Here is a 25,807-nt window from a genome sequence, read left to right as displayed (position 1 = left end):
GTTTCAAATTACATACCATGTTTGTTCTCATCTTGTATTTCTTTTTCTTCACTGTTTTGTCCCTTATTTTTGCTTTTTTTCTTGCTTCAGAAAGAGAAAGGGATGGTCAGAGTTGAGGAGGAAAAGAGTAAAGGAGAAAAAAATTACTCTCGTTTTCTACCACGTTTTTAAGACCTATGAGAATAAAGTTTATTACTATGCTAGTAGTTTATTTGAAGTGCTTGATGGAAAAGAAAATTTGGGGAAAAAATGGCATACTGTCCAATTTGTAAGCAAATTACATTTAAGAAATATCTGCAATATTCTTCCCAAAATTCCAAAAAAAAATGTTGCATAAGCAAGTCTCTTAAAAAGGGAAAAGACCCCTTATCCACCCTTTTTGGCTTAAATGCTCTGTACTTATTAGAATAAATATATGTTTTCCGTGGAGCTCATTTATGCAAAAGTTGCTTCTGGTGGTACATAAACTAATGTCTAACGTGAATGTCCAAGATGAAAAAAGGCACAAAGTATAAAGCTAATGGTGATACCAGTGGTTGTGAAATCTGTGGGTATAAAGCTAATGGTGATACCAGTGGTTGTGAAATCTGTGGGTAAAAAGCATGGATTGACAATAGATAAAACAAATATAGTCTATAAGATATGTGGATCCATGTACCGCAAACTGAAAGCAATACTTATATGTGAAGTTTATAAATGAAAACATTAGTTTAATATATTGTACATTATAAAAGCCCATCGTACAAGCATTGTTTTAAAATTGTAGTTTTGATGGCATTTATTTGACACAGAAAGCTTAAAAAAAACTTTCTGTAAAATTTATTGGATGAATCATTTGAACTAGGAGAGGAAAAGGGAAAGGGAGAGAAAGTGATTTTCTTATGTAAAATTGAATATAGTCATTTGGCACAATGCCTATGAATTGATGAACTTTGAGCGTTCAGCTGTTCAACATTGCCCACTGTTGGCATTATAAATCTTCTATATTCCCAGAAATCTGATAACAGTTATTTGCTCAGCTGAGGCTTCGGATGACTTTTACCTGTTTTGGTTATTGAGTTCTACATTAGTAATCAAATACCGTAAATTAGTTGTCATTGGAATTTAACAATTGAAATATAATTGTAACACCATGCTTGTACCAAGATTGTTTTCCAAGAGTGGAGAGAACAGTACCTCTGGGGTGGCCATAGGAAAATGTCCTAGGTGAGAATGTGCCCTCTTTTACATCATGTAATGACGGAAAGTAGTGTTTTTGTATCACTTATGCCAGAAACCTTGTCGATTTCTCTGACCTCTCCTGGAAGAAGATAGCATGTGAATGGATCCATGGCTACCTATGTAGCTTCTGTAATTTTTCTTTTCACTGCCAGTCTGGGTCACAACTCTGACTTACCTGAGCGTACCTGTCTAGATACTCTTCTCATGCAAACATAATACCAAGGAGGTGGCAAAGGAAAGTTCATTCTGATTTTAATTTTCCTTCTCAGACAGCCATATCTTTTTACCCCCTCGTCTGACTAATCTCTATTTAAATTAGCTTTTGGAAATCATCTAATATAAAAAACAGACTTTGGTAGCAAATTATGTTTAAAGAAACATCTGTGATAGTTCTAATTATGAAAAAAAAAGATGGATAAGCAAGTCAGTGAAAAGGGAAAGTCTTCATATCTACTCTATTTCACTTAAATGTTCTGTGTTTGTGGAATAAATAAATGTTTTCTAGAAACTTCATCTATACAAAAGTTGCTGTGGGTGTTACATAAGCTAATACCTAGCACAGGGGCAAAGGAAAGGAAATGATGGGCCCAGAGGTTTTGTAAAATATACAGGGAAAGGCACTCAGGTGGTGTGTTTTGCAATTTGGGATTTCATTACTCATCACTGAACCATCTATAGAGTAAAACTGTGACTTTCACAGTTGATGAGACAAAATAAACATTTTTTCATTACAACAGCCATATATACAAAAATATATTTTTGCATGTAATTTAGAATATTTGGCTTTTAGTTTACTAAGCCAAACTGAGAAAAAGCCTGACAGGGTATAAGTTATCCTTTATATCAAGAATCTGCAAAATTGTTTTCTATAAGGGGTCAAATATTAAATATTTTTAGTTCTGCAGGACATACAGTCTCTGTGACAACTACCCAACTCTGCAACCGTAACACAGAAACAACCATAGACCATTCACCATAGACAATATATAAACAAATGGGTGTAGCTGTGTCAGTAAAACTTTCTTTAGAAAAACAGACAGTGTGCCACTTTTGGCTCATGGGCCATAGTTTACCAAAACCTGTTATAAATCATTTTCTACTCATATAGAAGGTTAATATAAATTATTTTAAAATAAAAGCAGAGAGGTCCCTCCACCCCTCAGCAATGAGCAGAAGAGCCTCTTCGCCTGGGGTTAAGAAGGTGCTGGGATGGACCAGACACAGGGGACTGGTGACAGGAGAGACACATTTGATGAAGCTTGATCTGCAGGAGGGCTCCCTGCAGGAAGGAGGCTGATTCCGCTGGCTTTGTACCTTAGGAACGACCCCTCCTGCTCCCTCACTGTCCCTTACAAAGAGAATGACAAGTTTACCACAAAGAAAGTCTTCTTTTTTTCTTTTTTTTTTTTTAATTTATTTATTTATTTATTTATTTATTTATTTATTTATTTATTTATTTATTTATTTTTGGCTGTGTTGGGTCCTCGTTTCTGTGCACGGGCTTTCTCTAGTTGCGGCGAGCGGGGGCCACTCTTCATCGCGGTGCGCGGGCCTCTCACTATCGCGGCCGCTCTTGTTGCGGAGCACAGGCTCCAGACGCGCAGGCTCAGCAGTTGTGGCTCACGGGCCTAGTTGCTCCGCGGCATGTGGGATCTTCCCAGACCAGGGCTCGAACCCGTGTCTCCTGCACTGGCAGGCAGATTCTCAACCACTGCGCCACCAGGGAAGCCCAAGAAAGTCTTCTTAAATCTCAAGAAACTCTTAAGTGAGTTTTCCTAGATCCCCAGGGTAGGCAGTCTTCTCCTCACTTTCCCCATTCATGGGTGATGGAGTTAGGCCTCCTTCAAGAGCTCACAGATTGGCTACAGTAGTCCCTGGGAGGTGGCAATTGCCACTACCCTTGTTCAATGACAGGACTCACCAACCCCTTCTCTATCTAATCAAAGGGCCCTGTGTCTTCACCAAAGGGCTTCTTTTCTCTTGCTGTTTCTTGAGAAGTTTCTAGAACCCACAGTTATACTGGATGGTCTTCCTCTCTCTGCAAGGTGAGACACAAGCTTCTTCCCAGCAGGAAAGAGAAAGCAGAGGTCTTCTGGGGAGGGAGCTCCATATTGGGGGTAGTCCAAGGGTCACCAGTTGGGACTTCCTTCTGCATCCTGGGAGGATTTGACACACTAGCTGGGAGCCTGCATAGTGCAGAGGACACGAAAGCCCTCTTTTCCTCCCATCCTCCCCTTATAGGTGCTCTACATCTTCTGCGCTTATGATTATGCTCTGGTGTCTACCTTTCCTCACTGTTCTTTTGGGAGGTGGGAGGACATGGGAGCCATTTACTTTTTTCTAAGGGGAGAGTTATTGAAGGAACTTAAATCCATATTGAAAATGAAAATATAAATGAAGCAGTATGTTAACACAATAATGAATAGGTAATGAAAACAAAAAACTCAGAAGAAAACAAAGAAAAATGGAAAAGGAAACAAAACAAACATATAAATGACCAAACAATGGAAAAATGTTATTAGAGAAAAAAGCTCATGTTTACACACGGGCGTATTTCAGTGCGAGACTTTCCACTTGGTAGACTACCTATAACAAGATTTTATGTTCAGTCCTTTCTGAGAAAAGAGATTTGTTTGTAAAATTGAGGAGAGATCAAGAGATGCAAAACCAGTACAATGGACCATACAGGGCTCTTTGGACGAGAAAGAAGGCTTCTATGCTGAGTGATGTAGCAGCTGAGAAATTTTCCCATGTAGTACGCATGCTCACACACATGTGGCTGGGTAGAATGCAACCCCCACACACGCAGTGATGACCCCATATGCCAATCTGCTATAGTGCCTCCCCAAGATACTGCATCAGTAAATATGGTCCATGCCCACTTCACACTTTTCCAGTGCAGTAATTGGCCACTGTAGCTTGGTTACTGGTGACATGGCCATGGGTCTTTGGGAGAGAGAGCAGGTGCTATACCAAGTTGGAACGCTTGCCTGACTCCTCCAAACCTACCTACTGTTTAAGGCTCTCGTTTTTACAGTTAAGAGAGATTGACAACATAATAAAGAGACAGTGAGCATCTCACTGATAGAAATCCCAGGATCTCTTACCTTCACTCTTCAAATTCAAGCTGCCTTGGCTGAAAAGAAAAGCTATTCTGTTGAAGGAGGCCAGTGAGATTTTATTATTTATTTATTTATTTTTTTTGGCCAGTGAGATTTTAAAAGGTTTTCCTGACATGTCTCTGCCCTGTTCCTACCCAATGTTGCACAGCAAGGTTCTTCACCTGAGGAATTATGGAATCGAATTACTAAAAAACAATAATAATAAAATGTAACTAAGTGGTTTTAAAAAATAGACAAGTAAAAGCTAAAACTTTCTATATTAAAAGGAAAGACCTCATTGCAAAGCTCCAAGAGATGTTTTAGAAAATTGATAAATATGGGTTTGTAACTTTCTGGTGTGTGTACTGTATCTAGTATTTTAATTAGTTGCCATATGTGGATGAACGCTTAAACATATTGCAGAGATTTTTAAGACATTTATTATATAGCACATTTAGTTAAATGTTATTTTACTTCAATATATTTAATCACCTTTTCTAACATCTTTAATGATCCTTAAAGTAAAAACGTCTGAATTTAGAATTTTACTTTTTTAGCGCTGCTTTACGTTTATGGACCGGGGTTTTGTGTTTAAGACGGTTAACAGTTACGTCAGCATGTTCTCCTCTGGTGATCCCAAGGTAAGAACCACGTACCGGAGTGCTTGCTTTCTAAACTGTTGCATTTTAAATAAATAAACTGGTCTCTGTGTATATCTGTCTAAAACAATAACCTATCCATTATCCATATCAAAAAATAATTTCTATACCAATGAGAGGCAGCCTTTTAAAACGGTTCATGTGCTAAGTAAGTCTACCCAGTCCTTCCTTCACAGGGGACAAAAAAGGAGTGTGGAATGAAAGTGTTTACATTTCACTTTTATTTCCTGTGAGCGGTGAAAGGAGTGATTCTTTCCACCTGCAATTCTTCTGCCTCAAGTTTACTCAGAACTGTCTTGGTTTTAGCACTGAAAATCCCACTTCCCTGGAAACCTTCTGTCGGGCAAAATGGGACAGTTGATCACCCTACCTAAATAGGGGCTATGTTTTGGGAGATAGGGAACAGTACTGTCTAGAGAGCAGCGGTTCTCAAAGTGTGGTTCCTAGACCAGTGATCTCGGAACAGAGCTACCACAGGGGGAGCCCAGAAATCTGGATTGCAACAAGACTTTCAGGTGATTCCTCTGCACTCTCAAGTTTGAGAACCACTGAGCTACGTAGTATGGCATATGCTAGAGGGAAGTAAGACTGGAAGTGGGCCAGACTGTGAAAGTTTTATCAGTTAAGGTTCTTTGTCTCGCAGCAACAGAAGCTTACTCCAATTTGAGCAAAAGGGAATTTTTTGGAAGGATATTGGGGTAAACAGCATTGATGAAAGAGCTCGAGAACTAAGCTTGGAAAAGAGCAGTGACCAAGGCACTTCCAGGGCACAAGAGTAATCACAAAGGATGAACCAGTGGCCAGGGTCTGCTGCTGTCTAAATAATCAAATGGGACCATTTTCTCCTTCTTAATACTCGGCTTAAGATTTACATTCCAGAGAGGAAGCACGTGACCAACCTGCTGTGGGTCACATGCCTGCCTCTTAGGGAGGGAAGACAGGGCACCTGAATTAATAGTTCCCCATTAACCTTTACCCATTGGGAGGAAGCTAAGTCCCCATTGGGAAATTATCTAGGTATTGGGAAAGAGTAACGAATATAGAAAAGCCAAAAATAAATAATGATCTTCTTGGAACCTTTCATGTTATGCTTAGGAGCCTGAACATTATTTTTTGGCAGTGGAGATATACTTTAGGCTAGGAGAGTTACATGGTTATATGTCATTTGATTTTGAGAATCCAATTCTCTCCGTAAATATTTTTTGGAAGAATATCCTTCATTAGTGCTCCAATTATGCATGATATTTGCAGAATATCATTTTAGGTATAATTCCAGTGAACTTAAACTACATATTTTATCAAAAACCAAACAGAATATACTCAATGAAGAATGACTACCATGTAATTTAATTATGCTTCGTTTCACTTGGATGTGCAAAGGATTAAGTCAGATACTACCCTTGTTAAAGATGGCAGTATTTTAAATTATTGACTAAAGTTGCCACAAAATATGATTCTAAAATATCTGAGCAAATGGAATATATTTTCTTTTGTTAGCTGGTATTAGTGAATACAGTGAACACAATGTGAGTCTTAAAAATTGATTACTTAGTTTGCATGACAATGCAAATAGAATGGTTATGAACATGCTGATTGTTCCTATTTATGTGATTGTATTAAGTTGTCTTAGACCATGTCTGCACTTCGTTTATCTCTGTCCTACTCAAAACATTATTGAAATGACAGACTTGTTTGCTAGGGCAGGGAAGAGGTGGAATTAGATAACGTACTCCAAAAATAAATGGCAGATGGAGAGAGATTCACTGTAATTTTAGATTATCTGCACCATTGTCTTCCTTAGCACTGGATCTTAGGAGTTGATTGAAGTGATATGTTCTTTGAGCTGAATGTAGTTGAAGACCTCTGTACATGTGGTGAGGACCTATTTTTCCCAGAATAAACATGTTACATACATGCCAAAAGAAGCAAAAAATAGGGCTGAGTAAGATTGTATCTCATAGAAGCTCAATGTAGGTTGCAGATGGGATCATTTCCTGAACAGGCCTTGTCCAATCTCCAAAAACAGGGGGCCTGACTACATTTACCACTTCAGAGGGGACAAAATCCTTTAAATTTAACAATGACCCAGTGGTCACACAAAAGTAACTCCACCTCCTTTTTAGATATAAGATTCAAGTGCAGATTTTCCATTAATTTTCTTAGTGTGTGAATAATAGTCATTTCTTTGCCTCTTTTTCAGACCTTATGCCAGTATAAATTTGATTTCCTTCAAGAAGTATGTCAGCATGAACACTTTATTCCTTTGTGTCTCCCCATAAGATCAGCAAACATTCCAGGTAATAATTCCCAGAATTTTTGTCTGTTCCTACAATGGGAACAAATATATTTTTTTGTTTGTTTTGCCTTTGTTTGTTGTTGTTTTCCTGTTTCTTCAGTGTTGGTTTTGTCTGAAGTTGTCACATGGGATTAGAGCCAGGTAATCAGGTTAAAATGCAGAAGTTGGTGGCATGTGGTAAAGAATACAGCTCTGTATTTCTCAATTTTTGTCTATGTTTCCTTTTTCATTAACGAGAAGGCCAAGAAAACCATAAAATTGATGCTTGTAAATCAAAGAATTTTAACCTAGACCCATACTGTCTTTCACCATACTGGCTCCAAAAGACAACTTTCCTTTGATTTTGAGAGACATAAAATTACAGGGAGGAAAAGTTATACTTTGTGAGTATAAATTCATTTAAGATTATCAATGTGTGTACATTAAAATGCAATTCCTCAAAATGAGTTTTATACAAAGAAAACTGGTAGGTTGAAAGGGAGAAAAGAAGGCAGGCAAATGGGCAACATTGTAAATACTCAGTACCTCTGAGTCAGAAAGAGGCAGAGATGGGTGCACAGGTAAAAATGGGGCTTCACATTTTGTTTACTATACTTACTATAGTATAAATGGTCTATAGACAATATTTTCATTTATTACTTTTGTTAAAATATGTACATACACACATATCAGCATGATCATGGTAGAGAATAAGCATCACCCATCTAGACATCAGAAACTAATCAAACATCAAGCTACAAAGAAAATACTTAAATGATTTATGACTTTAAAATACTTTACTTCTACTTTGCAAGGTGTACGTATATCAAATCATGTGGTGCACTTGAAACTAATATAATGTTATATGTCAATTATACCTCAATAAAATAAATAAATTGATTAATTAAATACTTCTAAGCATGAGTAAATTACAAGGCACAGTTTTGATATTCACGGAAAGCAGAAACTAAGATGGTAAAGAGCCTCTTCATATGTATTATAGCTCACACTAATATTTTGGAAGGAAAGAGAAAGTAACGTACATTATCAAGCCTATAAAAGTTTTGTCATGTCAATCTTAAATATAAGCTCTATACATTATTCCATTCTTTTTCCAATTTATGAAACACATTTATCTAAATGCCTTCATAGAATAAAGGGTGGAAAAGTTATTTTGGACTAACATTTTTCACTTTTTGTTTTGTTTTATGTTTATGAACTAGTGCCAAGATATTACTGCATTAGGCAGGCTGGTTACAGCACTCAAGAGGATCAAACCTGTTTTTGTCATTTGGATTCTGGTTGTTTACTACTTATCAGTGGCTCAGAAAAAGGCCTGACAGTCTCTGTGTAGATATGATATTATCAACAGTGAACATAAAAATATGTTTTGTAGCAAGCAGATTTCTGATAGAACAAAAAGGTGTCCAAAAAGAAAGCTAAGAATTAGAAGAATTCTGTTCATGGCATTCATTTTTAAGGAAAGAAGTAAACAACCTAAGGTACTTGTCTTGAAAAACAAAGCTTTATTGAAGGGACTCACTCATATTTTAGGACAGTGTATTTTAATTTTTCAGTATAAATTACACATAGTTAATGAATATAGTGTGTATCTGAGTATGTATATATCTGAACTTTTTGTTTATTTATATTAAATCCAGATCCTTTGACACCTTCAGAATCAATACAAGAGTTACATGCATCAGGTAAATAATATTTTATATTACACTATCTCAGCATTAATAACCACATCATAATTTGATAATATTGATGAGTATAGATACTTCAAATTTCCAGTTTCCAGATGCTAATAAATAGCCATATGTTTAATATCATCTAATCAAAATAGTCAAAAAGTTGATTGAGCTTTTCTCTTGTCACAGATAATTAAATGCTTCCCCAACTTGAATTCTTTCATACTTTATTCTCCAGAGTTGGAATTTTTTTAATTTCCCAAAGCATCTGAAATTTTCTTAGAGTGCATCATTAATAAAATTCCCAATTGTATGTAATAACACGCTTGCTCAATGAAACTATCTGATATTTCTGTCAATAAACCACACCCTAGTTCAAACCATTCTCTCAGGATTTGAGATTGTTAGAATCATATAAGTTTATTTTTACCCCAGACGAGTTTATAACTTCAAATAGTCCTGGCAATTTTTTTTCTAGCCATCGATTGGGAATCGGAAAGCTTTGTTCTCTTTCTGGCCCCTCACTATTACTCAGTATTTCATGGAAAGATTTATTTAACCTAAGCCCTTTGATCTTAGTTTCCTGAACTTCCACATTTCCCGTACTTTTGTCCCCAGCAGCATTTTTTAAAAATCGGTGTGTTTACTTTGCTCCTGGTCAGTTATGACCTGGAGTATTCTAATAGTTCATTATTCCTAACGGGTAGTTCTGAGGAGTAACAGAGATAACGCTTGTGAAGTGCTTAGCCGAGTGTTGGCACACAATACCTGTTTTATAGGCTGGACGCTAGTCCTGTTATTAACAGTAACGTTTAGAAAGCACATTGGACCATTCTCAATAAATGCACTATTACTTGAGATTTTAACATTCTTTCCTCTATAGTTCAGACTCAAAATGGTGCAGCCCTCTTTGGTTTTCCTCTCTCTTTGCTCTTTTACGTCCTGCAGCCCACTTGTCCTGGTGATTTTACTGCTACTACTTGGGTCCTGCTACCCCAGGTCCAGATGCCTTCTCACCATCCCCCCTTCCCTGTTCCTACAGCCTCCTGGATGGTAGCCCTCACCCCACATCTCCCTACAGTCTAATTCCCATTTATAGCCTATCATATTAATGGATCAATAAAGCATAGGTCTGATTCGGCCACTGATCTCAAAGCTGTCAGTCACTTAACATTTCCTATAGAATTACATGCAAATGGTTCAGGGACCTAAACACCAGCTTAGGAATTTGTACTTGATTTTGTCCATCATCCAGTCCCAGTATATCTCTTAAGTCTTAATTCTCCCGACTCCTCTTTTGGCTGCTGTGCTTACCGGTCTCCTCCATACCTGTGCTCCTCACATAACTGTGCTTTCAGAAGTCTGTGCCACTGAAACCCTATCCCTTCTCCCAACCTCCTCTCCTCCCCGCACTGCCTCCAACTTCCCCCCACCACCCCCGGACTCTTTGCATCTTCAACCTTGAGCACCCTCAAAGGTCCATCTCAACATATTCCCTCCGGTCACATCTCCTGATTCCTCCAGGCAGAAAATAAGCTTTTCTCCTTTCAACTCCGGTACTACTGTAGACATGCCACTTTTATGGAATTTGACATTTGACATTGAGTACTATTTGGATTAGTATAAACAGAATACTTGCTGAATGCCCCTCTTCACATTTTTCGTCTCTGTAGCAAGACTGTATTACTGAATCCCTCCTAGTAGTGAGAGGGGTTGAGAGTTGTTTGCTAAACCTCTCTCGATTATCAAGTGATCAGTTGATTTTCAATAACATGATCTCTTTACCTTCCTCACAAAGATATGCCTGAATATTCAGTCACAAATGAGTTTTGCCGCAAACACTTCTTAATCGGAATTCTGCTCCGAGAAGTTGGCTTTGCTCTGCAAGAAGACCAAGATATCAGGCACTTGGCTTTAGCTGTCCTAAAAAATCTAATGGCTAAGCATTCATTTGATGATCGATACAGAGAACCAGTAAGTGGTCTTCCTCTCTCCCTTCCCTAAACACCATTTAATGGTTCACTGCATTAAATGCATATCAAACCTACAAGTCTATTGATTTTTACGTGAATGATTTCTTTTGACTACTTTTTCACCTAGAAGAAGCAGGCCCAGATAGCAAGTTTATACATGCCCCTCTATGGCATGCTTCTGGACAATATGCCAAGGATTTACCTGAAGGACCTGTATCCTTTTACCGTCAATACATCAAATCAGGTAAGTCTGCAGAATATTCCAAGTGTCTATCTTAATAAAAAATTTGCCTTTTTATATTTTTGCCATAGATAACTATTTTCCCCCAACTGTGAGCAAACGAAGGATTAAACAACACTTCTTGCTAGGTGTTTTGAGACGTTTACATAGTGTCATTTGTTCCAGATTGGTCACTGACGCCTTCCACTTGGCCATCTTTTCAGCATTTTGTTTTCATTGTCCTCTGTTCTCTGCATCACCTTCCAATTCTCTCCAGTTTGTACCAGGTTCCTCTGTTGCATTCATGGCCCCATCCTCAGTGTACACCTTTCCCCGCCACCTTTCTGCATCGGGTTTAGGCCCATCTGGTGTCAGTAGAGCCACGTGCCTTATTTGTAGTCACAGCCCAGGAGTGGCCTGTTTTGTCACCCCTGCTCCACTGAGCCAGCCTAGTGACTTCACGACAACCCTCTTGAGATCCTTTGACTGTGTTCAGCTCCCAGATGAGTTGACGCACTGCTGAATCCAGTACTAGGCAAGATATTACCATCTAGAAGTTAGGAGCTATGTCTTTGGAATTATTTTTTTTTTAGACCTTGTTCAAATCTCAATAGAATCAGTTACTATCTATGTGACCTTAGATAAGTTATCCAACTTCTTTAAGCCTCTATTTCCTCATTTATAAAATGGAAGAGAATACCTGTATCACAAGGTTCTTAGGAGGATTAAATTGTGGAATAAAGAACATTCATCATAGATACTGGCCTATAATACGTACCTAAAATCTAGTTTTTAATAATAGTAATATACATAAGATAATCCATGATAATAATGGTATATAATCTATAATATAATCAATGAATTTATGATATCACTTATAGGTAGAATCTAAAAAATACAACAAACTAGTGAATATGACAAACAAAAGAAGCAGACTCACAGCTATATAGAACAAACTAGTGATTACCAGTGGGGAGAGGGAAGGGGGGTGAGGGGCAATAGGGGTAGAGGATTAAGAGGTAAAAACTATTATGTATAAAATAAGCTATAAGAATATATTATACAACATGGGGAATATAGCCAATATTTTATAATAACTGTAAATAGAGTATAACCTTTACAAATTGTGAATCCCTGTATTGTACATCTGTAACTTATATAATATTGTACATCAACTATACCTCAATTAAAATTTTTTTTAAATCAGTGAATTTATCAATAACCATTCCAGCCATTTAGTCTATATCTAAAAGATAGTTTCTACTACATTGTTAAAAATTTTTTAAATCACGTAAGAAATTAAACTGTGACTAAGAGTACGGTTTAACTATATTAATTTTCATTGCCTAGTTTGGCAGAAGATTTTGCTGAAATATAAAAGATCAAATCACGTATCATCTAATTGAAAGTGTAACGAAGAAGGCATATGTGGGTTTACAATGCTGAAATATGATGATTCCCACTAATTTCTTCTGTGCTTTGAATACAGGGGTCTAGAGATGACCTCAGCACCAATGGAGGATTCCACACCCAGTCAGCTATGAAACATGCAAACTCTGTGGACACATCATTTTCTAAAGATGTTTTAAATTCCATAGCAGGTACTTCAAACCTTCCAGACAGTTGTGTTTAACGCTCATCCGTGTTTACATTGTATATCACTGTGCGTTTTACCCACTCCATAGTTCATTACACATAATCTATGTGACAAAGTATACTGCATTTATATAGCTGAAGAGTCTTGTTACATATTTCTTTGCATGCCGTCCAGCAACTTCCTCTTCTACTTAGTGTTCATTTTCACTTGATCAAGGAGCAGTCTTCTCCGCTGTTATCAAATTGTTTCATTCTGGAGACAATCCTGAAGGTTTCATTGCATATGGCCTTTTAAAATATAATAGCCCTTCAACTTCAAAGATTATTTTTAAGAACTATTTTGGAAATGTCATCTTAATTTCTTAAAAACTGTCAAAAATTGAAAGCTTCTTCCCCAAAAGCATCATTAGGAACTTTTATTAAGCATTTTAAAACAGAAACGTTCTTTAAAAAGCTTTTTAAGAAATCAAAGGAAAAAGCTTTATTTCCAGTTAAAATGGTCTAAATTTTCCTAAATCCTTAATGCTGGCATGGCTGTTATAATAATATTTTAAAAGTTACATATCTTTCATGCCAATCCCAGACTCTATTATGTCAGCTTTTCACAATACTGCTGCCACCTGAGTGATCGACATCTTTTTGGTTCATCATTTTAGCTTTTTGTGTTGTGTGCCCGTACATCTCATTACCGTCTGTGTGCTGTGGCTTGTGTTTACAGCATTTTCATCAATAGCTATTTCTACAGTAAACCATGCTGATTCCAGAGCTTCGTCAGCAAGTCTTGACTCCAACCCAAGTACCAATGAGAAGAGCAGTGAGAAGACTGACAACTGTGAAAAGGTACGGCTTCTCTCCCAAACTTACCAAGCATATTACCAGTCAGCAATCTCCTACTCTTACTCAATCCTAATTGGTTCTTCATTCCTAGATCCCAAGACCCTTGTCTTTGATAGGCTCAACTCTTCGATTTGACAAGTTAGATCAAGCAGAAACCAGGAGTCTTCTTATGTGCTTTCTTCACATTATGAAAACAATTTCAGAGGGTAAAGAGAGTTCTTTAAATTTAAATTTTTAAGGAAAAAAAAAATTGAATTTCAAAGAGTCTCATGCTACTCGGTGTTTCCTTTCAGAGACTCTGATTGCCTACTGGCAAAGAGCACCCAGTCCAGAGGTCTCCGACTTCTTCAGCATCTTGGAGTAAGTTTTAGAGTTGATTACATAACGCTTTTTTCTAGAATCTTCAAAATACTTTAGTATACCATTTTTCATTCTAGGTACCATATGGTGAATGATCTATCAGTAATAATGCATAAACTATTTAAAGAAAACTTAATATTTTTCTTTTAATATACTTGGATGAACACTTTGTATAAATAAAAAGGCATGAATAATTAGAATGTGACTTTTTTTTCCTTTCTAGTGTTTGTCTTCAAAATTTCAGATATCTAGGAAAACGTAACATAATAAGGTAATAATTTTAAATTCCAAAAGGTTAGTCTGATATTCTGAAAAAAATTATGACATATTATTAATGGATCAGGTTAGACTTAGAGATATATGTTAGAAATCTTAAAATGCAAATAAGGATTTTAAGGCTGACCTCACATGAGACATAGAAGTTTGATGGTTACCCTATAGCCGTAGTAGATCTAGGAACAGTTAAAGCTGTCCAGGGAAAAAGCACAAAACACATTTCCGAAAGGAAACCACATTTCATGTACCTTCTCAACTAATTTATCCATCTTTATATGAATATAACTTGAAAGATACCTATTTAAGAAAATACTTCCAATAAACTAAAAAAAAACAATCTGGAAAACTGTGCTGTCATCCTTTTCTCATGAGAGACAGCAGTACCCCTGGCATCTTCCCTAAACCCGCAATTTCCCATTTCCAGAAGAAAATGTGATTTTATTTTTCATAGCATGTGGAATATTTCATTGTTCAGTAATCGCTTTGTCAGTTGCCGTTTTTTTAATTCATATATCAATTACAAACACTGAGCTAGGATTAAAACTTCAGTTTTCCTTGCAGAAAAATTGCTGCTGCGTTTAAATTCGTGCAGTCCACCCAAAACAATGGAACTCTCAAAGGATCTAATCCATCCTGCCAGACTTCTGGCCTCTTGCCACAATGGTACTGTCACATTTGCTTGATATTTAAAATTATATTGTGAGTGTACATGGATGTGTGTGTGTGTGTGTATACGTACATATATATATATATATATATATATATATATAGGCTGTGAATACACACATATGCACACACACGTGCATGTGTGTGTGTGTGTGTGTCTGTGTATATATATCTCTCAAACCAAAAACAGATCTAAAGTAACTCTGTATGTTTCTCTGAAGAAACTTTGTCGGTACGTCCCTCTCTGCCCCACTAGCTTGTGAAAACCTAAGAAGCAAAGATTATGCCTTATTTATGTGCACCTAGTGTACAATGCCTTTTATAGGGTCAATGAGTATCTTAATTTAATTGAACCTGAAAAGGCATAATTCCAATAAATGCCTATTGTAATGTTTGCTAATCTAGTGACAAAGTAAAATGTGAGGTCATATCTCCCCTTTCCTCTTAGTAATTGTAATAATTTATCAGTATTCTTAGAGCTTAATGTGTTTTTTAAAGGGTCAAAGGCAATAGGAAGCATAGCTGGCCCTGTAAGCTCATTTTAGATTTTTTTAGTCATTAGGATAGTATATAAAGCGTAGGGTCACCCTTCCTTAACCTACCCTACAGGAAACATTTGCCCTAAAATCCTACCTTAAAGCTCCTCTGGGAGTAAGTAAATCCTACCTTAAAGCTCCTCTGGGAGTCTAGTAAATCAGAATTCTTTGCTAAAATTTTCTCCAGTTTGATTTATTCTCCCCAGGAGTATCATAATAATGTATAATATGAAAATGGCTATATTTTGGAAAGAGCTTTAGAAAGAAATATGAATGTAGTATATAGCTAATAAACCATATAATAAATTTTGCCTGTTTATCCATGGGGACCCCTTGAAATGGTCCCCTTTTGAGAAAATAAATGACAGTTGAGTAGAGGACTATAAACAATTACTTTAATGACAGTCGTAACCCACCTGAGGTCACTGCAGTTTTGGAGATGTCTGGTGGGTTAGATTTTAGGCTCCTCCCTAAACCATCTGGACAGGTCCTGGTCGTTCCCACGACTACCCTCCTAGAAGCCATGGCTTTTCCTCCAGGAGTTACAGACTGAAGGAGACTCAAAACCTGGAAATAATCCAGTCCCAAAGGTCCAAGCCATACAGCCCCAAACCATACAGCCCCAAACCCATTATTCTTTGTAGCTACCGAAATGACCCAGACTCTCCTGGCTACTGAAAGCCAAAGTTAGATCTCTAGGGTCCCAATCCATCCAGAGCATTTGATTTAGCCAGAATCCAATAAGCCTTGAGAAGTAAGACAAAGAGAAAAAGTTGCTTCTTTTTTAGGCTTGACTCTTCAGTATCTCCTATTGCCTGCTTTCCTCAAAGAAATTTTCTATGACCTTGGCCATAAGATAGCTTAAATGAAAGCTTAAATGAAATGATAGCTTAAATGAAAGTCAGGAACAGGAAATATTCCTACTTCCTCATTCCCCCAGTTAGAAGTGCCAAGGGGCATTGAATAAGAACCCTGGCCATTGTCCCTGCTCTGGGAAAGCAGCAGCCCAGAAGCCCCCTCAGCTCTCTCCCCAACAAGGATCATATGTCAGCCCTGCTGTGGGCATGACACAAATGCAAAGACAAATCCTGTAAGAATTTCTAAATGCAAAGATGTAGGAGACAAAGGGTTGTTTTAGACTAGATTTTACTTTTTTGCATTTTATCTCCTAAAAATAATTGGTACAATTGAGCTATATAATATTGTACTTTCTTAATGTCTACGACTATGCCTTTCTGATCAACCAATAACGAACTTAACATGCATGGAATCCCATGATTTCATTAAATAATAATGAATATGTTTGTGCAGAATTTAATTCAGTATCTATTATTTGTCTGTTATCCTTTAGTATCTATTATCATTCTGGACCCTTTTTTGGCTTAAATAAAATTTCTCCAAAAGTACTTTTAAATGTTCCTCTCATCATGTCACCTATAATTCATATTTTTAATAAAAAGTCTCTATTCAAAAATTTTTTAACATTTGACTCAATCAAGAGAATTTGAATGCAAATTTGGTTATCATATCCCTATGACTTTAAGCATTTTTGTCATTTCATTTTCAGGATGCACACCACTTCCAGTCATGAAGGACAGAAGCAGCACAGATCACAAACTTTACCGATAATTCGAGGCAAAAATGCACTTTCTAATCCTAAACTCCTACAGATGTTAGACAATACCATGACCAGTAAGTATACCAGAAATAATAGAAACAAGATGGTTATCATTTTTCTCTAGATGTGTGCAGGACATAAAATGCATTGTTTCAGAAATGTAAAGAATGTTGCTGTGCCCCTGAGACCACTGGTATTCAGGCTTGCTGTAGCCTGAGGAACATTTCTGGGAGGAGAGAATCAGCAGGAAGCATCTAAACTAAACTAGTGTCCTTATGAGGAGAAAGGGGAAAAGTAAAACTCTCAATGTAGTATGCTCACTGTAGCTCCTCTGGAACCAAGTGACTTGGCATTGTGAGGGGTTAGGGTGGCCTCTCTCAACCGGATTACTGTCCACTCTTTGGGAAGAGGAGAAAGTTGTCCATGTCCTAGAAGCAGCAAGTGTGCCATCTTGAATCCAGTGTTGCACACATTCCAGGTGTGAATGAGGAGAAAATGGGATCCAGTGTTTTTGTATCATGTAAGTGTTCTTGATTGTGGACATGTGACCACAGTTAGCTGTTTGAAGGTATTTGCCTTAACCTATAAATACATTTAATCCCTTTCTGATGAGGCCATTAATGCAGATCATCCACTGAGACTCTACGTTTGGTCTATTAATCTAGGACCATAAAACTTGACCCAGACTGATTATGGAGGAAATATGACTCTACCAATGGCTGAATCAATGGAAAAGTAGTGAGAAATAATGGACAACAGACTACTCTGGTCCTTTGGAAACTCTATAGCTGACAAATGAAAAGGGCACACACACTGTCTTAATCAGTTTGAGCTGCTACAACACAATACCACAGACTATGTAGCTTAAACAACAAACATTTATTTCTCATAGTTCTAGAGGATGAGAGATCCAAGATCAAGGGGCTAGCAGATTTGATGTCTGGTAAGAACCACGTTTGACGATGGCCAACTTCTTGCTGTGTCCTCACATGACAGAGAGAGCGAGATGATCTCTCCGGTGTCTCTTTTTATAAGGGCACTAATCCCATTCATGAGGGTTCCATTCTCATAACCTAATTACCTCTCAAAGACTCTGCCTCCAAATACCATCATATTGTGGATTAGGGCTTTGACATATGAATTTGCAGGGACACAAACTTTCAGTCTATAGTGCCCACTAAAAACTCTGTCTCTGTTTTTGCTTCAGCCAATAAAGAAATTGAACAAATGAAAGCACCTTGATTTAATAAAATTACTCGTCAGAACACCAGTAAGCACTGACTATGTTGTAATAGAAAAAAGTTCTTTTTAGGGTACAAAGATTTGTCTCAGACATTTATGCATTTTCTACTTTATTTTGTAGGCAACTCCAATGAAATAGACATCGTGCACCACGTGGACACAGAGGCCAATATTGCTACAGAGGTTTGCCTGACTATTCTAGACCTGCTAGCCCTCTTCACTCAGGTCCACCAGGTGAGTGTGACTGTAACTTCTTCTGTAATATGATAAAATGAATGGTGGAAAAGTCATGTGAAGTCAAGAATATGTTTTTAAGGTTTTTATGACATTTAATGAAATGTATTAACCTTACATAAATCAACCTAAGTGTGAGTGGAAAACATGTTAAAGAAGAGATTCAGAATTTATCAGAAGTTGGCAAATGCTCAATTGATATACACACAGACATATTTCCTTATTGTCCAATAATAAACAATCTTTCTTCCTTGTTTCTCTTGCTTTACTGTCAGGCAAGTTGGGCTGAGCGAGAATGTGACTCTACTTTTTCAGTATCAAAGGGAGAGACAAATGACAGCTAGATACAACAGATAAACAGATACAACAGCTAGAGAAAACAGAGTGATAATGTTGAGCATCTTTTTACTTACTTACCATCTCTATATCTTTGTGTGCTTACTTACCATCTCAATATCTTTGGTGAAGTGATACCACTACCTACCATTAGAATGGTTGCAGTTAAAAAGACTGACCATACCAAGTTTTCGCAAGGATATGGAGAAACTGGAACTCTCATTCACTGATGGTGGGAATACAAAATTATACAAACACCTTGAAAAAAAGTATGCTGGAATGAAGGTTCAACATAATCTATCATGTGACCAGCCATTCCAATACTAGGAATTTACCCAGGAAAAATAAAAGCATTTGTTCACACAAAGCTTTGTACATCAATATTCATAGAAGCTTTGTTTTTTAATAATTAGACACTGGAAACAACCCAAAAGTACATCAACAGGTGAATGGATTTTTTAAAATAGTGGTATTGAAACATATCCATACAATAGAATATAAAATATAAAATTTTATAAATTATGAACTATAGAAATTATGTCAATTACACCCCAATGAAGTTATTAAAAACATTAGCTCAACCTAATGAGCTTTCAAATGTTAAGGGTTAAATTAGAAAAAGTTGGGTCGGTTGAATAGTCTGCACCAAACAGAATGATTATAGCAAGAAAGTCTTATTTTCAAGTAAAATGTTAGCATGGCAGTCGAAAAACCAAAATCCATGTTTTAATTCTTTATTGCTCGATGGAAATGTCAATCAAATCTCATACATCTTACAGGCTCTATCAGTGCCTTTGAGGACCTGCCTCAGACCTGTGGTCTGTGACCACATCTGCTACCTCTCTCCCGACCCTGCCCCACTCACCATGCTTAGGCTACTCTGCTCTTTTTTCTCTTTTTTTCTTTTTTCTCTTTTTTCTCTGCTTGAACTCATAAGCTCCGATCCATCTCAAGTCCCTGGTACCAACTGTTTTTCTTTCCTTGGACAATCCTCCCAGATCTGCCCATGGCTGACTTTTTCAGCTCACATGTCAATTCATCCATTAGAGAGATCTTAACCACCCTATATAAAGTAATCTTATCCCCCAAAGCAATTACTTTCCATCATATATCATTCTACTCTATTTTCTTATTTAGTAACTTTTTTCAATCACTGCTATATGTAAGTTTCATTGGGAACATAGACCTTATTCAGCACTTTATTTCCACACCCAGAATTGTGCCTATCACATAGTAGGTCCAGAGTAAATATTTTTTGAAAGAATACAGGTGTCCTTTCACTCATCCTAAATAACTGCTGTGTTAAATTTCCAGAGACAACTCCAACAATCTGAATGTCAAAATTCAATGATGAAAAGGGTCTTTGATACCTACATGCTCTTTTTTCAAGTCAACCAATCAGCCACAGCACTGAAGCACGTATTTGCCTCTTTGAGACTATTTGTATGCAAGGTAAGGGTCCTCCAGGTTCCAAGGAAAGCTCAGTGAAGTGTTCATTGCTGATAATAAACACATATTAATCCTTACATCTCTCAGTATCGGGGGAAGAAGGTTTGTTTTCTTCTATTTGATTTATTTGGTTTTATTAGGCGATTTATTTGGTTTTGTTAAACTATTTGATTCATGGTCTCAAAATAAGTTCACAGCCTTGGCAGCCTATCTGCTGGGTATCAAAAGGGAATAAAATTAGCACCTGGCCATCAGTTCTTTGGGTTCTCAGTGTTTGTGGCAGAGAGTTAGGTAAAATACACACCATCAACTGTGATGTCCATTCCTGCCAAGTCAAAGGTTCTGCATTAGAAACAGGAGAGTCCACCTTTGAGGACTCTGGTGGTTTTACAGTGTTGGGTGAATAGAAACTATTTCAGAGCTCTCATTCCATTGCTTTGGGTAGTCATCCATTACTGATGCAAGGGATACTTACAACGTAGAGAATGATTATTTCTAGGAAGAAAAAAAAAAAGAAATACTAACATAGACTTCAGTAAATAAGATTATATCCTCTTCCACCTGCAAATGGGAGACAAAGTCTAGGTTAAGAAAAAAAGAAAGAAAGATTTTATTCGAAGGGATTTTAAAATTTGAGAATGAACAGAGCAAAATGAAGGAATTTGCTCACTTCACCAGCACTTCTGTTTCCGTAGTTTCCTTCAGCGTTCTTCCAAGGGCCTGCCGACTTGTGTGGATCATTCTGCTATGAAGTCCTAAAATGCTGCAACCACAGGTCACGGTCGACTCAGACGGAAGCGTCAGCACTTCTATACTTTTTTATGAGGAAGAATTTTGAATTTAACAAACAAAAGTCTATTGTCCGGTCCCACTTACAAGTAAGTGCTGCCAATTTCCATTAATGTTGTTGTTAAAACCACTCATCTGTTTCAGCATTGATAAAAGCCTACTGTTTCCAGGGCAACCAGTTCCCAACTCTTCCATCAGATTCCTCCTTAAAGATGCCCATCACACTCAGTTCCGATTCATAGAAAGAGTGCAGCTGGGCAGAAATCAGCAAAGCCCATAACTCCACCTGTACTTTTCCTTTCTTCTGCCAGGGAATAGAATCATAGAACACACAACTCAGGGACCATGATTGTTTCTAGGATGCCAAATCCCACCAGATTCTGAGCACATTCATTGGGCCTACAAGGAGAAATTAATGATACATTCATCCAACTCAGTGGATTTCTATACAACTAGTATTTCGGAGTTACTTGCTTTTGAGGTTTCGTTTTCCTTTTCTCTTTCAGCTTATCAAGGCCGTCAGCCAGTTAATAGCTGACGCTGGGATTGGAGGCTCTCGGTTTCAACATTCCCTTGCAATTACCAATAATTTTGCTAATGGAGACAAGCAAATGAAAGTAAGAAATGCTTTGCAGACTTTTTTAAAGAATTGGGAATAAACTAAACTGGATTCTTTTCGCGAGATACCAAAATCATAAAAAATACAAATTCTGTATTTTGTTTATTGACCCTTTGAGTACTTATATTGAGTCCACTTGCTTGAATGGATAATCAGCTCTTACACTTTCAGCATATACTCAGTTAAGTGGAATTTCCAAGATATGGGGTTGAATGATGCTTAACAAGAAAACTAACCACAGATATCAGATACCAAGAAATACAGTGTTTCTCTCATAATCCCATTCTTGGTCAAATTCATTTTATCTCTTTTAAAACTTTCTGGAGTGGCTTCCCTGGTGGCACAGTGGTTGGGAATCCGCCCGCCAATGCAGGGGACACGGGTTCGAGCCCTGGTCCGGGAAGATCCCACATGCCGCGGAGCAGCTAAGCCCATGCGCCACAACTACTGAGCCTTCGCTCTAGAGACCACGAGCCACAACTACTGAAGCCCATGCACCTAGAGCCCGTGCTCCGCAACAAGAGAAGCCACTGCAATGAGAAGCGAGTGCACCGCAACGAAGAGTAGCCCCGCTCACTGCAACCAGAGAAAGCCCGTGTGCAGCAACGAAGACCCAACGCAGCCAAAAATAAATAAATTTTAAAAAAAAACAAAAAACTTTCTGGAGACTTGTCCTTCAGTTATAATACTGAAAAGTTCAGGGATAGAGCCTGGTGTCAGGCATGGCTGAACCCAGGGATTAAAATAATGTTTTCAGATCCCCCTACCCTACCACCTCTATTTTTGCCTCTCTCCTTGTCTCTCAGTTCAGTTTTCTTCTTCCTTTACTTCATTTACAGGTAGGCTCTCCCCATGAGCTTACTCTCTCAGAAATTCTGAGGACAATGGTAGTATTCTATGGGTGGGAAAAGCACCTTGTTCTGTAGTGCCAGTTAAAGTCCCAGGACTGAGTCTCTTTGATCCAACCTTGTTTCATATGCCCAACCCTAAGCCAATCACTGTGACCTGGAGCATAAAAGAATATGATTGATTGGCCAGGCCCATATCATGTGTCACCCCTGGTGCCTGGGAATGGAGTCGACCCATTCAAATTATGTGAACTAGAGCCAGAGAGGATGCTAGAGGATGTCGGGATGCTATCACTAGAAGAAGGTAGGCTAGGAGACAAAATGGAATCTACTACAGTTCATCTTCAAATGTGTACAGCCGCAATCACAATACACAGAGTTTGTCCATAAAGAATGTACATATCTGTGAACAACATTTAGAATGCACCAGACTGTGATGCCAAGCCATAGCTAAAAACGTAACTTGAAGTGAGTTAATTTGTGGGTTCTAAACAGATAATGACCCAGGCTCTCTGTTTTCCAAAGAACAGCAATTTCCCAGCAGAGGTGAAAGATCTGACTAAACGTATAAGGACTGTTTTAATGGCCACGGCTCAGATGAAGGAGCATGAGAAGGATCCCGAGATGCTGGTGGATCTCCAGTACAGCCTGGCAAACTCCTACGCAAGCACCCCCGAGCTACGGAGGACCTGGCTGGAAAGCATGGCCAAAATTCATGCGAGAAACGGAGACTTATCCGAGGTGATTAGCAAAGACTCAGTCATTCTTCATTAGTTGTCCTCTTGATCAGGATGATTGGATTATCATTTACAGCAGGAATATAAAAAGTTATCATATTTCCCCACTAATGTCGATATGACCTAATTATATGTTATGGGCATTACATTTGCATGTAGGATTCAAGGATGCCTAACTCCATGTAAATAATATCAAATAAAAGCCAGTGTCTTGGGGGCCAGCTGCAGTTGTAGGATGTGTAATGAAGACCAAATGCTAAAAGCCTGAGGCTAAGGAGGATGGTTGTAAGGGTGTCTGGAAATTGAGTTATATAAGTTGGTGTTCTGTGTGTTAAAATTTCTTCCCTGGAATTGGAGTTGAATGGGGAAACTCACCATCGAGGTGAGTCAACTCAAGTTGGGATAATCTGTCCTCGTGTGCAGCTAGTCTGAACTAGCGTTGGAAAGGTTAACACTCCTAAGAGCCACATGAGAAGAGGCCACTGTGTGATGGTTATAAATCAATAGGTAACTTTTTTTCTTTTTTAACATCTTTATGGGAGTATAACTGCTTTACAATGGTGTGTTAGTTTCTGCTTTATAACAAAGTGAATTAGTTATACATATACATATATCCCCATATCTCTTCCCTCTTGCGTCTCCCTCCCTCCCACCCGCCCTATCCCACCCCTCTAGGTGGTCACAAAGCACCGAGCTGATCTCCCTGTGCTATGCGGCTGCTACCCACTATCTATTTTACATTTGGTAGTGTATATCTGTCCATGCCACTCTCTCACTTTGTCCCAGCTTACCCTTCCCCCTCCCCATATCCTCAAGTCCATTCTCTAGTAGGTCTGCATCTTTATTCCCATCTTGCCCCTAGGTTCTTCATGACCATTTTTTTGTTTGTTTTTTAGATTCCATATATATGTGTTAGCATACGGTATTTGTTTTTCTCTTTCTGACTTATTTTACTCTGTATGACAGACTCTAGGTCCATCCACCTCACTACAAATAACTAAAATTCGTTTCTTTTTATGGCTGAGTAATATTCCATTGTATATATGTGCCATATCTTCTTTATCCATTCATCTGTTGATGGACACATAGGTTGCTTCCATGTCCTGGATCTTGTAAATAGAGCTGCAATGAACATTGTGGTACATGACTCTTTTTGAATTATGGTTTTCTCAGGGTATATGCCCAATAGTGGGATTGCTGGGTCGTATGATAGTTCTATTTTTAGTTTTTTAAGGAACCTCCATACTGTTCTCCATAGTGGCTCTATCAATTTACATTCCCACCAACAGTGCAAGAGGGTTCCCTTTTCTCCACACCCTCTCCAGCATTTATGGTTTGTAGATTTTTTGAGGATGGCCATTCTGACCGGTATGAGATGATATCTCATTGTAGTTTTGATTTGCATTTCTCTAATGATTAATGATCTTGAGCATTCTTTCATGTGTTTGTTGACAATCTGTATATCTTCTTTGGAGAAATGTCTATTTAGGTCTTCTGCCCATTTTGGATTGGGTTGTTTGTTTTTTTGATATTGAGCTGCATGAGCTGCTTGTAAATTTTGGAGATTAATCCTTTGTCAGTTGCTTCATTTGCAAATATTTTCTCCCATCCTGAAGGTTGTCTTTTCATCTTGTTTATGGTTTCCTTTGCTGTGCAGAAGCTTTTAAGTTTCATTAGGTCCCATTTGTTTATTTTTGTTTTTATTTCCATTTCTCTAGGAGGTGGGTCGAAAAGGATCTTGCTGTGATTTATGTCATAGAGTGTTCTGCCTATGTTTTCCTCTAAGAGTTTGATAGTGTCTGGCCTTATATTTAGGTCTTTAATCCATTTTGAGTTTATTTTTGTGTATGGTGTTAGGGAGTATTCTAATTTCATTCTTTTACATGTAGCTGTCCAGTTTTCCCAGTACCACTTACTGAAAAGGCTGTCTTTTCTCCACTGTATATGCTTGCCTCCTTTATCAAAGATAAGGTGACCATATGTGTGTGGGTTTATCTCTGGGCTTTCTATCCTGTTCCATTGATCTATATTTCTGTTTTTGTGCCAGTACCATACTGTCTTGATTACTGTAGCTTTGTAGTATAGTCTGAATGCCAGAAGCCTGATTCCTCCAGCTCCGTTTTTCTTTCTCAAGATTGCTTTGGCTGTTCGGGTCTTTTGTGTGTCCATACAAATTGTGAAACTTTTTGTTCTAGTTCTGTGAAAAATGCCAGTGGTAGTTTGATAAGGATTGCATTGAATCTGTAGATTGCTTTGGGTAGTAGAGTCATTTTTACAATGTTGATTCTTCCAATCCAAGAACATGGTATATCTCTCCATCTATTTGTATCATCTTTAATTTCTTTCATCAGTGTCTTAAAGTTTTCTGAGTACAGGTCTTTTGTCTCCTTAGGTAGGTTTATTCCTAGATATTTTATTCCTTTTGTTGCAATGGTAAATGGGAGTGTTTTCTTAATTTCACTTTCAGATTTTTCATCATTAGTGTATAGGAATGCAAGAGATTTCTGTGCATTAATTTTGT

The 25,807-nt window shown here is 37.7% G+C and overlaps 1 protein-coding gene across 9 annotated transcripts in view; it reads left to right on the top strand.

The window, feature by feature from the left end:
• Positions 1-25,807, top strand: part of DOCK10 (dedicator of cytokinesis 10) — a 289,535-nt gene that overhangs the window by 238,845 nt on the left and 24,883 nt on the right. For 8 of the 9 annotated variants that reach the window (XM_036858477.1, XM_036858476.1, XM_036858473.1 and 5 more), the window contains exons 29-45: positions 4,880-4,963; positions 7,182-7,278; positions 8,918-8,962; positions 10,749-10,924; positions 11,051-11,167; positions 12,633-12,744; positions 13,458-13,579; positions 13,668-13,782; positions 13,870-13,936; positions 14,160-14,207; positions 14,774-14,875; positions 16,982-17,106; positions 18,396-18,508; positions 20,159-20,296; positions 20,989-21,171; positions 21,589-21,699; positions 23,075-23,290. In XM_036858477.1, the coding sequence (XP_036714372.1) occupies positions 4,880-4,963; positions 7,182-7,278; positions 8,918-8,962; positions 10,749-10,924; positions 11,051-11,167; positions 12,633-12,744; positions 13,458-13,579; positions 13,668-13,782; positions 13,870-13,936; positions 14,160-14,207; positions 14,774-14,875; positions 16,982-17,106; positions 18,396-18,508; positions 20,159-20,296; positions 20,989-21,171; positions 21,589-21,699; positions 23,075-23,290 (1,971 nt within the window). The remainder of the gene's footprint in view (positions 1-4,879; positions 4,964-7,181; positions 7,279-8,917; positions 8,963-10,748; positions 10,925-11,050; positions 11,168-12,632; positions 12,745-13,457; positions 13,580-13,667; positions 13,783-13,869; positions 13,937-14,159; positions 14,208-14,773; positions 14,876-16,981; positions 17,107-18,395; positions 18,509-20,158; positions 20,297-20,988; positions 21,172-21,588; positions 21,700-23,074; positions 23,291-25,807) is intronic. The other variant, XM_036858475.1, reaches the window with a different exon arrangement.

Source organism: Balaenoptera musculus, chromosome 7, assembly GCF_009873245.2.
Source record: "Balaenoptera musculus isolate JJ_BM4_2016_0621 chromosome 7, mBalMus1.pri.v3, whole genome shotgun sequence".
Taxonomy (NCBI): domain Eukaryota; kingdom Metazoa; phylum Chordata; class Mammalia; order Artiodactyla; family Balaenopteridae; genus Balaenoptera; species Balaenoptera musculus.
The sequence above is the reverse complement of the archived record's forward strand: the minus strand, read 5'-3'. Positions and strand labels throughout refer to the sequence as shown.